This window comes from Diabrotica virgifera, chromosome 8 (assembly GCF_917563875.1).
Source record: "Diabrotica virgifera virgifera chromosome 8, PGI_DIABVI_V3a".
Classification (NCBI taxonomy): Eukaryota; Metazoa; Arthropoda; class Insecta; order Coleoptera; family Chrysomelidae; genus Diabrotica; species Diabrotica virgifera.
Genome location: NC_065450.1, coordinates 223856099 through 223872220, shown reverse-complemented (window position 1 = coordinate 223872220; position 16122 = coordinate 223856099). Strand labels below are relative to the sequence as shown.

The 16122-nt window shown below is 34.2% G+C and overlaps 1 protein-coding gene across 50 annotated transcripts in view; it reads right to left on the bottom strand.

Moving 5' to 3' along the window:
• Positions 1 to 16122, bottom strand: part of LOC114341578 (extracellular matrix-binding protein ebh) — a 369628-nt gene that overhangs the window by 141019 nt on the left and 212487 nt on the right. For all 50 annotated transcript variants that reach the window (XM_050657458.1, XM_050657487.1, XM_050657456.1 and 47 more), the window contains 5 exons: positions 15093 to 15225; positions 10758 to 10914; positions 8945 to 9185; positions 6212 to 6954; positions 1123 to 1208 (listed from right to left, as the gene is read on the bottom strand). In XM_050657458.1, coding sequence (XP_050513415.1) covers positions 1123 to 1208; positions 6212 to 6954; positions 8945 to 9185; positions 10758 to 10914; positions 15093 to 15225 — 1360 coding nt within the window. The remainder of the gene's footprint in view (positions 1 to 1122; positions 1209 to 6211; positions 6955 to 8944; positions 9186 to 10757; positions 10915 to 15092; positions 15226 to 16122) is intronic.

The following is a 16122-nucleotide window of genomic DNA, read 5'->3' as shown; positions in this document are numbered from 1 at the left end:
TATTAAAAATCCCTTAAAAGGGCTACATCACAACAAAACGTTTTCGATTTTTATAAAAAATCATCATCAGTGTTCGATAAACTGGATGCTAGCTGAGCCACAAAAGAAAAATATCTGGGTAAAAACCCTTTACATAAAATATAGATGCCTTAAAAGTGCATACTTCAAGAAAAAGGCCTGTGATGGTCACATGGCAAACAGGATAATGCCCTAAGGTAAGGTATACAGGTTTCCCAACACGTGGGATCCAAATTGAGTTGATCACATTTCAATGACTTAATGGCAACTCGTCATTAAGTCATTGAAATGTGATCAACTCAATTTGGATCCCACGTGTTGGGAAACCTGTATACCTTACCTTAGGGCATTATCCTGTTTGCCATGTGACCATCACAGGCCTTTTTCTTGAAGTATGCACTTTTAAGGCATCTATATTTTATGTAAAGGGTTTTTACCCAGATATTTTTCTTTTGTGGCTCAGCTAGCATCCAGTTTATCGAACACTGATGATGATTTTTTATAAAAATCGAAAACGTTTTGTTGTGATGTAGCCCTTTTAAGGGATTTTTAATAAAAAAATTGTATACCTTTTACAAAGGATTTCTTTCCAATTTTGTGATTGATGGTATACAGCCAACTACAGGAAAACTTTTTCTTTTCCTTGTGGATTTTATTGCTATGTGATTCTCGAACAAACCTCGAAATTCGACTACATTTATCTATTCTATTTTCTATGTCTGTTGTCGAGTCGGCTAAGACCCACGGAGTAAGTCAGGAGTATGTCTGGTCGACTCTTTTCTATGTAGCTGAGACGTGGACCCTTAAAATATCAACTGTAAATAGATTGGAGGCCTTTGAAATGTGGATCTACCGGAGAATCCTCAAAATTTTATGAACATCGCATACCTCAAACGAAGAAGTGCTACATAGAATAGGCCAGTAAGTAGAACGTTTCAATACAGTGAAAGTTAGAAAAATATCATACAGGGCTAAAGTTTGAACGGCTTTGAAGACAGAGAAGAGTTTGCAATTGTAGTAGACAACTTCAATCTACCTGTTAATTATTGTCACTAACGTATGTTTAATTTTAAAATGATATTTTACTTAAAATTAAGAACTTACCTTTTGGTGTTCAGGCAAATTGTTTTTTTCGCCATTTTTCACTGGAAATATATTGTCTTGAATTTGTGGTTCCTCAGACCAGGTATCTGTAAAAATACAGATAATTAGCTAATATAAAAGCATTAGTATTAGGGATGGTCACAATCTCGAGCTTAGCTCGGCTCGGTTTGTTTCTTACGAGCCGAGCTTCGAGTCGAATCAAATTTTGCTCGAGCTGAATTCGAAACGAGCCGAGCTTTCCTTAACGAGCTTGTCAATATTTTAGCTAATACTTACAATACTTTTTCAAATTCAGTTATTTCTGAAGAGGAGGAGAGCGATCATGCTGATGTTCTTCAAGAAAGGAGATAAGAAAGACCCAAATAATTATTGGGCAATAAATCTTTTAAATACAACACTCAAATTGACAACAAGAATTATAGCGACAAAAATAAACGAACGCATAACTCTGCAAGACGAAAAGCAAGGATTTCGGACAGGAAGATCAAGTACGGATGCAGTTTTTGTAATAAGACAAATAAAAGAAAAGTCCCTGGAATACCAGCATATATGTGCCTGATAGATTTGAAGAAAGCGTTTGATAGAGTAAGAATTCGGGACGCGATACATTTACTATATGAAAAGGGAATATCACTGGATTTAATAAAAACCATTGAGAATATATATAAAGATAACATAGCTATGGTAAGATGTAAGGGAAAACTATCGCAACCTATTAAGTATGAAACTGGTATTAGACAAGGAGATTCGCTGAGCCCATTAATATTTAATCTGATAATGGATGAAGTCATAAAGAAAGTTAAAAAAAGGAGAGGATATAGAATGGGAGAAAAGGAAATAAAGATAATCTGCTACGCCGACGACGCCATAATAACAGCCGAAAATGAAGATGACCTAAAAAGATTAATTAAAGAATTCGAAGATACGGCTTTCATATACAATTTGGTGATCTCAACAGAGAAAACTAAATCGATATAGTCCAGGGCGGATCTGTTTTGAGATGGACGTTGACAGGTGACCCAATTTTTTTTGCAGAAATTGCTTGAAAATAAATCAAATAATAATATTTGAGTTATCCTCCCTCTCAAAAAGGTCCGGAACATTGTTTAAATAATCAAAATGTCAAGAATTGAAGGAAAAATTCGATTTTTTTCTTCGTTTTTTGATTATAACTTTAACAGTATTCATTTCCGAGAAAAGTTGTACTAACATAAAAGTTGCGTAATTCAATTTACTACAATATAAAATTGGTTAAAAATTTAAAAAATAGTCACCCTAGTTGCAAAATAGCAATAATTGCGAATAAACCATACAAAAACAAGTATTCGCATTTTACGTTTTTCAACCATTTATGCTACACTTAGGACCTTCATATTTCACCCAGAAAAACTTTATGATACAGTAAAATAATACTGTAAATTTCATTAAGATCGGCTCAATAGATTTTGCAAAATAAATTTTGCAATACAGCTTTCACAAAAAAAATTCATTTATTCAAAATGTTACAGGACTGAAAATAAAGCAGATAGCAAGTTAAATTTTTTTTGCTAATAGAAGTACCTTTCATTTGCAATTTTCAAAATTAAAATCGATTAATTACTACGGCGTCAGAAAATGTTTGAAATAAACAATAATTTTTGGTGCTACGCGCAGGACAGCTGTGTTCGATTCAGGCAGGTTGATTTCCACCAAAATTTCTTCCAATCTGTATCTAATATATTATTTTCTGACTCTATATTTTGTTGTATTTCAATTTTTTAATTCCACAAAAATCAAACTAATTTTATTATTGTTTGTGAAATATTGTTTAAACAATTGCATATGTTAAAAAATAATAAACTTTTATTATTTAAGTTAAAATATATGAACAAAGAAAGTTTTTGCTAATAAAAGTGTTATTTCAAAGGATAGAGTATGTATTTTTATTTTGCAATAAACAAATTTATTTATTTATATCGAAATGTCATAAAAATTAAAATTTATCAATCATTATGAAAGGTCATTGGAATGCCCAATCAGAGCAACCTATCCGCTGTCCTGCGCGTAGCACCAATAATTAATGTTTATTTAAAAAAATTCCTGACGCCGTGGTGTTAAGCGATTTTAATTTTGCGAAATTGCAAATGAAAGGTACAGTACACTTCTATATGCAAAAAAATTTTCAACTTGCTATCTGCTTTATTTTCAGTCCTGTAACATTTTGAAAAAATGAATTTTTTTTACGAAAGCTGGATTGCAAAATTTATTTTGCAAAATTTATCGAACCGATCTTAATGAAATTTACAGTATTGTTTTACTGTATCATAAAATTTTTCAGGGTGAAATATGAAGGTCCTAAGTGTAGCATAAATGGTTGAAAAACGTAAAATGCGAATACTTGTTTTTGTATGTTTTTTTCACAATTATTGCTATTTTCCAACAAGGGTGACTATTTCTTAAATTTTTAACCAATTCCATATTGTAGGAAATTTAATTACTCAACTTTTATGTCAGTACAACTTTTCTCGGAAATGAATACTTTTAAAGTTATAATCAAAAAACCAAGAAAAAAATCGAATTTTTCCTTAATTTTTTGACATTTTGATTATTTAAACAATGTTCCGGGCCTTTTTGAGAGGAAGGATAACTCAAATATTATTATTTAATTTATTTTCAAGCAATTTCTCCAAAAAAATTTGAGTCACCTCTCAACGTCCAAATGTACTAATATTTTTACAGATGCGCCGTGGTCTAATAGTGGTATCAGCGGAACCAAGACGATGTAAATTGGTCGTAAATAACAAAATAATAGAACAAGTGATGGAAACAGAATACTTGGGAATAAAACTGTCAAGCTACGGAAAAGTGGAAAAAGAGGTACAAAAACAAGTGAACATGGCGAACAGAGCAGCAGGATGTCTCAACAACACAATCTGCAAAAACAAATACCTCACAATGGAAACGAAAACCAGGATATGTATATAAATAATGCCTTCTGTTATATTTTTCTTGCTAATTATCATAAGCTTTGTCTTCTTTACGCTTACATTGAGTCCATATTGTTGACTGTAATACGTCATATTGTCTATAAGGACTTGTAGGAGTTTGTATTCTCAAATAATGGATACAATTGATCCCTGCAGCGGTCCACAAAAAGTAAAGTGCAACATCCTGGCTCACGTCCAGCTGCTGACGCGATTTGGTATTTCAAAAGCCGTGAGAATCGTTTCCACAGCGGTCTTTAGAGTTGTGTTGCATCTACCGTCTTTACATCTTACTGTAGAGCATGAAGCCACGATGGATGACTACTTATTCGAATGCTCTAAGCAGTAGTTGGGAGTGATCTGTCAGGGAATTCATTGAAGGCACATCGCTGTGTACTTTTCTTTACTGTCCATGGTGAATAACATGATTATCTGTTATTGTTAATTCACGCCCTCCACGCTGGAGTATACAGACGTATGTGGGATCCAATTCGATCAAGCAAGACTCTCGGTTCCTGTACATAAATATTTCATGCTGAGATTATCGTGATCTAACATTACAAAATGTTACGGGAGAACTCCCCCTATCACTCAGATCTTAGTTTGTGCTAAGGAACTAGTTGATAGAACTAGCGTGAGCAGGATCATATCTATCTGCTGTAATAGTTAGGTTTCTATTAAAGCCCTGGAAGTATCCAAACCTAGCTACAGTTCGGTTTTGGAATTTACAAGAGCTTTAGCTGCCACTGAGAACTAACTCATTTGGTATGGAAACTGGCACGCCCAGGTGTAGACGAGAACGGACAAGTCTACGCCCTGGCTAGACCGAGCTCCACTTTATCCTGGGGCGTGAATCTATGATTTAAATGCCATTCAGTCGAAGTAGTTTTACGGAGCTTCTCCCACGGAGGTTTCTGGACTCTTGGGCTAATGATAAGCTTGGTCTAAAAACTTAACTTCGCCTGCTTAACCCTAGAATACGGGCTATTCGTAAATTTTACGACGCTCAAAATAAATTGGGCATTTTTGTCCACTCTCGTTTATTTTAAGGATCTCCTCAATTGAGTACCTTCCAGATTAGTATTGAGCTTGATAGTGTAGCAGACAGTTGTTATAATTTCCAATTCTAAGACCATTTTTCGTCGCTTGGTTCGTAAATTTTACGAAAGTCCCTTGTTTATGTCATATAATAAATCAGCTGGTTATTGTTGTTTGTATTTTGATTTTGAGTGTTTTAATAACCAAAAATTAAAGTAATTTGTTTTTTAATTCTCATTACATGCTATATTATTTAATATTTGAGCGTTTCTTATTAGGATGTCAAATACAAAGTTTTTCTCCGCAAAACAACTTTAGAAGGAAACAGCACGTATTATGAACGGGGAAGAGAGTGATCCAGATCCGTTTGAGGATAGTGGTAGTGACTGGAAAGATGACAATTTGGAAACTGAATCCTCTGGCTCCGATAGCAATCACAGTCATGGCGATAAACAGATACAACACCGCAAGTTTACGTCGAAATATTCGCCAAGACATAGCTGAAGTCCTCAACATAACTAAAGGAGATGATGCAAATATGAGCGAGAAAAAGAAGAGGAACATTTGTTTCTACTGTTCAAGCAAAAAAAGGCGCATGACCACCAACTATTGCAAGGAGTGCAAGAAGCCAATTTGCGGAGATCACCGAGGAGATATTTTTGTACCCTATATTCCTACAAATACCAAAATTATGTTTGTTTCATAATTGTATGCTCTTGTTTTTATACTAAGAATCTTAATTGTTTTCTCTACAATGAATAAAAGATTCAAAGTAAAAAATATAGGCTTTTTTCTATGGAGTAGTAAAATTTACGATATTCCCGTATTTACGTTTGGCAAAAACGGTCCCTTATTCTAGGGTTAATAATAGAAGATGCCGTTGGTAGTCAGTAGGTTCACTGGTAACTCTAGACTTACATGGTACCTACTTTTACTTCGACTGATAGATTGCCCAAGGTATACCCAATGAGCCAAGTCAAGGAGATATATTATTTAATTTAATACGGAGTAGAACACCTCTGCTGATTCTGTTGGAATCAAGAAGAATTAGAGCATTTAAAGCAGTTGCATGTAAAATGTTGACTTACCTTTAACTATTAAACAACATGTAGCAAACGCATCTCCATACAAGTTATATATTTCACATCGGTAATTCCCTGAATCTTGCGCATACACATCACGCAGGATCAGTCTAACGACTCCGTCTTCTGAAATCTGCTGGAAATCTATACAATCAGGCAAAATGCAACCATCTTTCATCCAGACTACATCCAATGGTTGGTCTCCAATAATATCTAAGTCCAACACGACGGAATCACCTTCAGAAACTTTCAAGTTCTTTGGAAGACTTTTGATAATTTCTGGTCGAAGGAAGCTATTATCTTTATTATTATTACAAGTTAACGAATCATCTGCGTTGGCTTCGTGATCTTGGGAATCAATGGTTTCTTTAAAGCGTTTTAAATTCACAAGTGACGATCTATAATCAGAATATAAACTAGGTTTGCTAGTAAGTCTTGAATAGCTTCCAACTAAACCTTTGGAATAGTAAGGAGCAGGTTTTGGCGATAAACTTCTAGCTCTGAGTCCTCTACTTGAAGGTATTCTATGACCAATGACATCTAACTTTGCCGACGTTTCTACTCTGCCCACGTCGTTCTCTAAGATTATTTTGTAGACTCCAGAATCACTGGGGATGACGTCTGTTATTTCCAGAGTCCTAAGATCATCGCGTTCTGTCATACGCAGTCTCGCTGAAGGTGTGACCGGTACTCCGTCTTTCTCCCATGTCACCCAGGGATCTGGGTGTCCAGCAACTGCACTTTGGAATCTGAAATAAACAGAAAATCAGTAAGAAATAGATAACAGCGTACACAATCAGTTAATAAACCTCTTCTCTTTTGTCTATTGAACTATTTGCATCCATCTCTATATAAAGAGTAATTTGTGTATTACAATTTAACATATTGTCCAGTAGCTGAAGAGCCTTAATATTGGTATGAGAATGTCTTTTTATGGTTCCTACTATGGTTAACACTAACCTAAATAGAATTAAAATTTTCATTTTACCCGTTGTGAAAGTATTGTCACGATCGATTACTTTTGTGTCAAATTATCTTTATTCGCATCATTGATTTGTTATCTATTTAGAGGATTGTAATGGCCAACCAATTATACATCTCTAAGTATAAGTCGCTTTAATATGCAAATACCCGTCAACGAATACATAATTTTCTAATTTCTGTGTATAATAATCACGGAGGTACGTTTTTCTGTCACTTCCAACTTAATGCTTTAGAGAGAATTCGATAATCTATGACGCACTGAAAGAAGGGTTTAGTATGAACACTTGTTCAAGCTAAAATATATGTATCTTCACGTAGAGATTTATTTATAAAAACCAAGTTAAAACTTGGCAGAACATCTCTTCTGAAGAAAAATATGAGGTTACTTCACTCTCTTCTTGTCTAGATAAAAAATTACTATAGTTTGGAATAACTCCATTACAATTCTTCTGCATAAAAAGGGTGACAGCATGAACCTAGAGAATTATAGGCCAATTTCTCTACTCAACCAGTTATGCAAACTGTACACCAGAATAATAACCAATCAATTGGAAGCAAAATTTGATCTTTATCAGCCAAGAAAACAGGCTGGTTTTCACTCCAACTACGGTACAAATGACCACCTACAGTGCATAAAAATCTTGATTCAAAGATAAATTGAATACTATAGACCTCTAGTTCTAACGTTTATAGACTTTCATAAAGAGTTTGATACTATCGAACTACCCGCACTTCTAAACGGATTGGAAGAGTGTCGAATTGATCATAGGTAAACCAAGATTATAGAAAATATATATACAGAAATGCTACAACAACTATACATGTACACGGCCCTACCAATAAGATACATATCAGGAGAGGTATTCGACAGGGAGATACTATGTCGCCCAAGTTGTTTATTACTGTTTGACCATGCTTTGAAGTCACTGGAATGGGAAAATAAAGGAATAAATATCGACCGTGAGATGCTTAGTCATATACGATTCGCAGATGATATTTTTCTGTTTTCAGATGACCTAAAACCTGCCAATATGTTGAATGAATTCAGCGATGCAGCACGTAAAGTAGGTCTAAATATTAATTACCAAAAGACAAAAATAATGACGAATTTAGTTCCGAGCCATCCTTTAAAGGTAGAAGACGTCGAAATTGAAGTTGTTGCCAGCTACATACACCCTGGACATCTGGTAAAAATTAGCAGAGACAATCAAACTGCTGTGCTGCTAAGAAGAATAACTCGGGGATTTCTTTTTAAAGGTGATATACCTGTCAGCTTAAAAAAGAAGAGTCTTTAATCAATGTGTCCTGTTTGTTCTTACACATGGCCCAGAGACACTTACTCTAACAAGGACATCTGCACGAAAACTACAAGTGACGCAACGTAGAATAGAAAGATCATTGTTGGGCATAACATTGAGAGATAGGGAAAGAAACGAAGAAATTCGTAGAAGAAGTGGTGTAGGAGACATTATAAAATACATAACCAAAATTAAATGGAAGTGGGCAGGACACGTCGCTAGAATGAGAGATGATAGGTGGACCAAAAAATCTTGGAGTGGAGACCGAGAGCGGATAAGTGGAACCCGGGAAGACCACCCACAAGATAAACTGACGACATAAAGAAGATTTGTACCAACTGGATTGCAGCAGCTCAAGATAGATCTGAATGGAAGTTTTTCGAGGATGCCTATGTTCAGCAGTGGACGACTATGGGCTAATGATGATGATGATACAGAGTTATTTATAATACCTTACCTTACGGTCTCTCCTTGTTCAGCTACCCTATTGTGTGGATAGGCATAAAACTTGGGCGGTGCAGCTCTGATTCTGTTACTGGATCTGAATTGTGTTGTTACACCTCTTTCCCTGTAAGATGGCGCTGGTGTAATACTTCTGATCGGTGTAGATCTGGGCGAGATTCTGCTTGATGAAGGATCCAGGAATTCACTAGGTCGTTTCAGCTGTTGGCATAAAAGGTTTTCTTTCTCTTCGGGAACTAGAAAATAAATAAATAAAATAAATAAAAAACAATCAGAATGTAAACTAACAAATGCTGTCATTGATCACTTTAACACAAGGACAAGGACAAGCAACTCTCACATCATACCAGAAGAACTTCCGAATCAAAAGCAAGACGAATAACAGACAACCGCCCTGGTGGAGCAGAAAACTGGAAAAACTAAGAAAATAAGTAAGGAGATAAGAAGAGAATAAAGAGATAAGAAGGATGAAAAGGAAATTTTGGTGGATGTTCTGACATATTATTTCAGACGTACCTGCCAGCTCTAAAATCACAAGATTCTTTCTAAGGATTCACAGGGATCACGTCTGCTTAAAAGACCTGATGATACCTTTGCCGAATCTAGGAAGGAAACGCAAACCACTTCCCAGGTTCAACAATTATTGATGAGCAGACAGGCTGAAAACCTAGAACCCTAGAATAACATCAAAGTGAACAACGTAAACTGGGCCATAAACCACTTTACCCTATTTAAATCACCAGGAAAGGATAAAATATTTCCTGCCCTACTACAAAAAGTATTGGCCATTTATTGCCCATCTTAACAAAAATCTTTAGGGCTATCGTCTGTCTATCTATCTAATAAGCCCTATACATCCATCCTTGGATATAGGCCTCCTCTTTCTTCTTCCATGCCTCTATATCTTAGGCAATTTGCATCCATTTTGACCCAGTGTATTTCTTCAGGTCATCTGACCATCGCTCTGTGGCCTTCCCTTTTTTCGTTTGTGGTTCCACGGTCTCCAATGTATAATCATCTTAGTCCATCTTTCATCCTTTTGTCGTAGGATGTGCCCGGCGAACTTCCATTTAAGCTTTGCTACTTGGGTTGAGACATCTTTCACTTTTGTCTTGTTACGTATCCATTCTTTTCTTTCCCTGTAGAGCTATCGTAGTACTAGGTTATATACCAAAGACTTGGACATAGTTTACATACACAAAATATGACGACCAGACCTACAGGTCGATCGGTCTTAAATAATTTCTGTTGAAGGCAATAGGAACAATTCTTGAAAGATATATTGAAGTATGTTCTTCTTAATAGCAACCAGCATGCCTGTATGGCCAAACTGTTAAAGAGCCGAATGAGGTCAAATGTCTACAAGTAATTCTAGATAAGTGGCGCCCCATGAAACACCCATTCGGAAAGAATTTTTAGCAAAGCAAAGCTTTACCTTTGGAGATGTCGAAGTATATGTGGGAAATATGTGGTTTGAAACCCAAACAGATTTACTAGCTATATTATGACTGTAATCAAACATATGGATACGCATGACACATTAATATGGAGCGATGTCTAGTACCCCAACCGCCTCCACTGAGGTCTCCATTACATAATATATGGATGGAAAAGGAGGCAAAGGTAGCAGCATACAGAAAGCGGATAAGATGGCAGGAAGCAGGACAAGAGCATAAAATCTTTGAACTACATTTCTAAAAAAGAAAGAAACCAATAATCCAGAATTGATTTTTAATCAAAACTTTATTAGCTGTCCCCAAATATATAAAACTGAGGATAAAATATATTAACAAGTGTTAAATACTTACGATCAACAATAAGGCAAGCAGATGTTGAAGCTTTTCCTAACTCGTTATACGCCACACATGTGTATTCTCCTTCATCTTCAGGATAAACTCGTTTTATGGACAATTTCGCTATTTTTCCGTCGAAGTCTGCATCAAAATCGCCTCCCAGACGTACCAACTAAAATAAAAAAATGTATTTAAATAACAGTCCAAAATTAATATTCGATAGAAATATCTGAATCCCTAAAGGCCAAACCGATCGAAAATTTTGGTTATGCGACGTTGTCAGATCAATCGTGTTGCAAAGGTTTTTAGAATTTTTATTTTTTACCTGTTTCACAGTAAAATTTCCTTCTGCTTCCTTCTGCGTAAATTTTAAAATATTATGTTAAATTTCACGGAATTGGGCACTTAGTGTCCTATTTTTCACAGCACTTGTAATATTCATGTTTATTAAAAATATTAAATGTATGTATTTTAAATAAACAACTATTCGACATTTTATCTAGCAATGCCGCAAATAGAGTTGCACAAGTTTGACTTGGATGTTTGAACTTGACTTGAGTTTGACTTAATTTCAAGTCTGACAAATAATTCAAGTCAAGTCAAACTGGTCAATCGTACAGGTTTGAAAATTCAAACTGTTTGTCAAACTAGTTTGAAAGATTTTGAAAAATAATTTATTTAGTAGGTATACTTTTTTCTCGAGATATGTTAGTTGCCAATTAAGATAAGAAAATTAATAATACAATGAGTGCCATATAAAAATAACTTGATACAAGGAGCGATTATAATCAAAATAGGGTCCTAAAATTCTTAAAAATGATTCCTGTACGCTTAGAATTGCTTGCAGGCAAGTTTCGTTTTATCGATATCACTTTTTTATATTTTTATTTGAGTGTTACTAGATTAAAACAAAGAATTCGTTGGATGGTTTTTTTATCACACCAAGCGTAATTTACTTTAACAAAAATTTATGAAGGAAAAACAAAATACTATATTTTTGATAGAGTGGGTTTAATGAATTTTTTGTGACTTTGCAATGTCGTTTTAAAGAATTAATTCACTATTTGTAATTTTATAAGGCTGTTCTTTATTTTTACATAATACAAGTATGCACTTTCAGAGTTGGTCGTATTTGAAATAGGTACATTGTATTTCAAATACTATTTAAAATACACTAATGTATTTTGTATTTGAAACACCAGAGGCGAAAGTATTTTGTATTTCAAATACTCGAAATAGTATTTTACTTTGATTGCAAAATACATAGACCTTTTGAAGTCTTGTAATGCTTATCTGTTAGGATGAATCACCTCTTTGCGGCGGTTATCTGGAGTTAGAATTAGGGGAGTAGTTGGGCTCATATACCTGATCCCAGCAATTTACTTTATGGCTGTGTTTGTGGCAATTCAATTTGAATTATTTTATTCTTGTCTCCATAAAATACCAAATGTGTATTTACACCAAAGAATATTTTACACCACAAGTTGCGCACAACTAGTCTAACAATAGTTAGATATTTCCTGAAGCAATAAAGCTATAAATCACAGCACGAACTAATAGTCCTATTATTCACTTCTTGCATTTTCGTCGTCAAGAAACATGTGGCTGGCCAGATGATCCGTCCTGCCCGGCACTACCAAAGAAAAAATTGCAGTAGCCGCATACTTAAAATAAGGGTTTTTGTCTAAAAAAACTAGGAAGATTGAAAAATCAATTGAAATTTACATTTCGGAATATAATGAACCTAAGATTTAAAAAAATTTAATCATTTTCGAAAAAAAGTCGACGGCGATCAATGTGTTAGAATGTATGTGTAATGTATGTAATTTAAAATAACATTTTATTCAAACAAATAAGTTTTTTATTTTCGGTTTTTTGTTTTTAAAAGTCTTGATAAAGAACACCAGATTGTAACCTCTTTGAAATAGCGACGGATCTACGGGGAGGGAAAAAGGGGAAATTTACCCCTAACAAGGTTCAAAATTAAAGAAAAACAATGGTTGAAACATACAAATATACAGGGTGTTTCATTAATAATTGTCCATATAGTAACTGGAGAAACCTTAGCTCAGAATACGAAGATTTAACCTAAAACACTTAAATAAAATGTGGTTCCTTACTGAGTTACAGGGTGTTTTATCTAAAAATTTAAACACTATTTTTGCTCAGCATTTTAAAACTATTCGACATATCCTTTTCATACTTGGCAGAAAGTGCGACTACTACACACCCTACTAAATTGTGACACACAAACGTTTCTAGCTACTACCAGAGGCGTACGACAGGGGATAGTGAATGGTTGACCCTTCTCAAGTTCTACGCCACTGGAGGAATTACTATTTTAGTACCATTTTTAGATTCACCAATACTTTCTACGTAAATAATATACTCTTCATTGGTAACGATAAAGTCATTAGTTTTCGAGATATTTGAAGTTAAATATGAAACGGCACAGTTATTTTGATTAATTTATATGATTCATATGATTAAAATTTAAAAATTATTTGTAGCCAGTACTTTAAAACTATTTGGCCTATCCTTATCATACTTGGTAGAAAGTGCAGGCACTGTACACCCTACTCAATTAAGATAAATAAACGTTTCTAGCTACTACCAGAGGCGTACGACAGGGTATAGTGGATGGTTGACCCTTCCCAAATTCTACGCCACTGACGAAATTGCTATTTTAGTCTAATTTTTATTTTCGAATACTTTTTACGTAAATAATATACTCTTCATTCGTAACGATAAAATGACTAGTTTTCGAGATATTTGAAATTAAAAATGAAGGGACTACATTAATCAAAATAACCGTGTCGCCTCATATTTAACTGCAAAGATCTCGAAAACTAATGACTTTATCGTTACGAATTAAGAGGATATTATTTTCATAGAAAATATTGGAGAATCCAAAAATTAACCTAAAATAGTAATTTCGCCAGTGGCGTAGCATTTGAAAAGGGTCAACCATTCACTTTCCCCCTTCGTACGCCTCTGGAAACAGCCAGAAACGTTTTTTAACATAATTTAGTAGTCTAACAGTACCTATACGTCCTGCCAAGTATGAAAAGGATACGTCTAATAGTTTTAAAATGCTGAGCAAAACTAGTTTTTAAATTTTTAGATAAAACACCCTGTAACTCAGTAAGGAACCACATTTTATTTAAGTGTTTTAGGTTAAGTCTTCGTATTTTGTGCTAAGGTTTCTCCAGTTACTATACGGACAATTATTAATGAAACACCCTGTATTATCTGACTGAAACTTAAACCACAGACAGACAAAGTCAACCCAATAAACACGCCGCGCCCGCCAGTTAGAAAAATTAAGGGAACTTAATACATATAAGTTATTATTTAATTATTTATGTTTTTTATGTAGTTTGGGTTTATCTTTCTTATGTCTTTTGGTTGGTGTTTCATTGGAAGTTCCCAGCTAAAGCAAATTTCCTCTCCCAAGGCAAAAGTCTAGATCCGCAACTACTTTGCATACAATACAGGAAGTAGGTATTTGTATTTTGAAAGTATTTTCAAAATTTTATTTTGTATTTTGTATTTAAAATACATCGATCGGAGCAAAGTATTTTGTATTTGAAATACAAGCGCAAGAGTATTTTTGTATTTTGTATTTCAAATACTCATACTTACATTATTTTGCCCAACTCTGTGCACTTTGCAATTTTCATTGTTTTGAAAACACCTGCCGCAATATCAAATAAATCAGTATAATTATTTTTTAAAATTAATCCTGCTTCGACTAAAGATTGTTTTCTTTTAATTTTTGCAGTAAGATTACCTTCAAAATCAGACTCAATTTGTTCTGGTACTTATTCTGTGCCGAAAAATATTCAGGTTGAGATATTATGTTTTCACAAAGCACACACTTCAAAACGAACGTCTTAAACAAGCCAAGCATAGACTTCTTAATATGAACTACAAACTAATTTGCGGAGTAGCAGAGTACAGATTCAGACCTACCCAAATAAGTCAAAACAAAAGTCGGTACGCTCTTAATTAGAATTGGAAATATACACGTTGCGCAACATGATATTCAAACTTCAAACTGTTTGAAGAAGTTTGATTTCAAGTCAAACCTAAAGATATCAAATTCAAGTCAAGTCAAACTTATTTGCAAAAAATGTTTGGTTTTCAAGTCAAGTCAAGTTTGTTGAGTAAAATCAAACTAGTTTGACTTGATACATCTCTAGCCGCAAAAGCACTGATTTCCTGCACAATGCATTGTCAATGGATGTTTACTGTTTGCACCAACGCCTTCAACTAAATTCCCCTCTCCTTGATTTGCTACCTGTGTGACGTTCGCGGTTTTAGATATTTCTGTTCATATATACTTACTTTTCCAGCTCTTTCCCAGCGAACGTCGGACTCTGGAGTGGCAAGTACCTGGCATTCTAAGGTGGCTGAGTCTCCGTCGCAGCATCTAATGTTGCTCAGTTCTTTTTCGATTGATGGGATTGTTTGAACATCTCTGAAATCATATAAGAGAATATAATATATGTTATAACCAGTATAAGAAATTATCATAGTTAACATTATTTTTCTGTGTAATGGTTATCAGAGTATTTAATGTAACTCTCTAAGAACCTCTGGTAAGTTTGTTCTGAGTTAGGGCCGGTTTCACCAACAACAAATAAATCGGTGATTAATTATTTGTAAATTGGCAACACGTGACTTCCATTCTATCATGTTAGTTTCGCTTCAATGGAAGTGAACTGCTTTTTTATAATATCTTTTGTCTATTTAAAGTGGTGTTTTAGTTATAAAACCCATTTCTTTTTATTTACCTAATATGTCACCTGTATTCAGTGTCTTTTTGATAATTTCTTACATTCCCTTTTGGCATAACCTCACTCTCAAAGCCACGTTTCTTTTCAACTTTTATGTAGGTATTTATAGCTAGGATCTTTATTAAAATTAAATAATTTACTTTAATAATTATTATATTCATTTAATCCTTGCCAGTTACTGTATTTCTTTTATATAATAATAATTTTATGTATTTTTTATACAAATATCCTCTTTTATTAATTTGTCCCTGCTAAACTCATTTTTCAGATTTGAATTTAGGATAAGACGTATAGTCGCGATCAAGGTATTTCAGCGAGCCTTGATCTTAAGCTTAAAGTCGTTTGTATTTGAATGGTCTGGTTAAGTTTCCGGAACAGGTATCCAGTGATACTATTGTTAAATAATCAGTGATCTATTGTTAATATATTGTACTTTTAATTATTATACCTGCTACCCAGTCTGTTTACCTCTCTAAATTTAACGATACCGCTAAAATACAAATGACATTGTAATTATATTATAATTGAAAAAAGAAAAGAACAAGAAAAAAAAAAAGAGAAAAGAAAAAGCCAAAAAA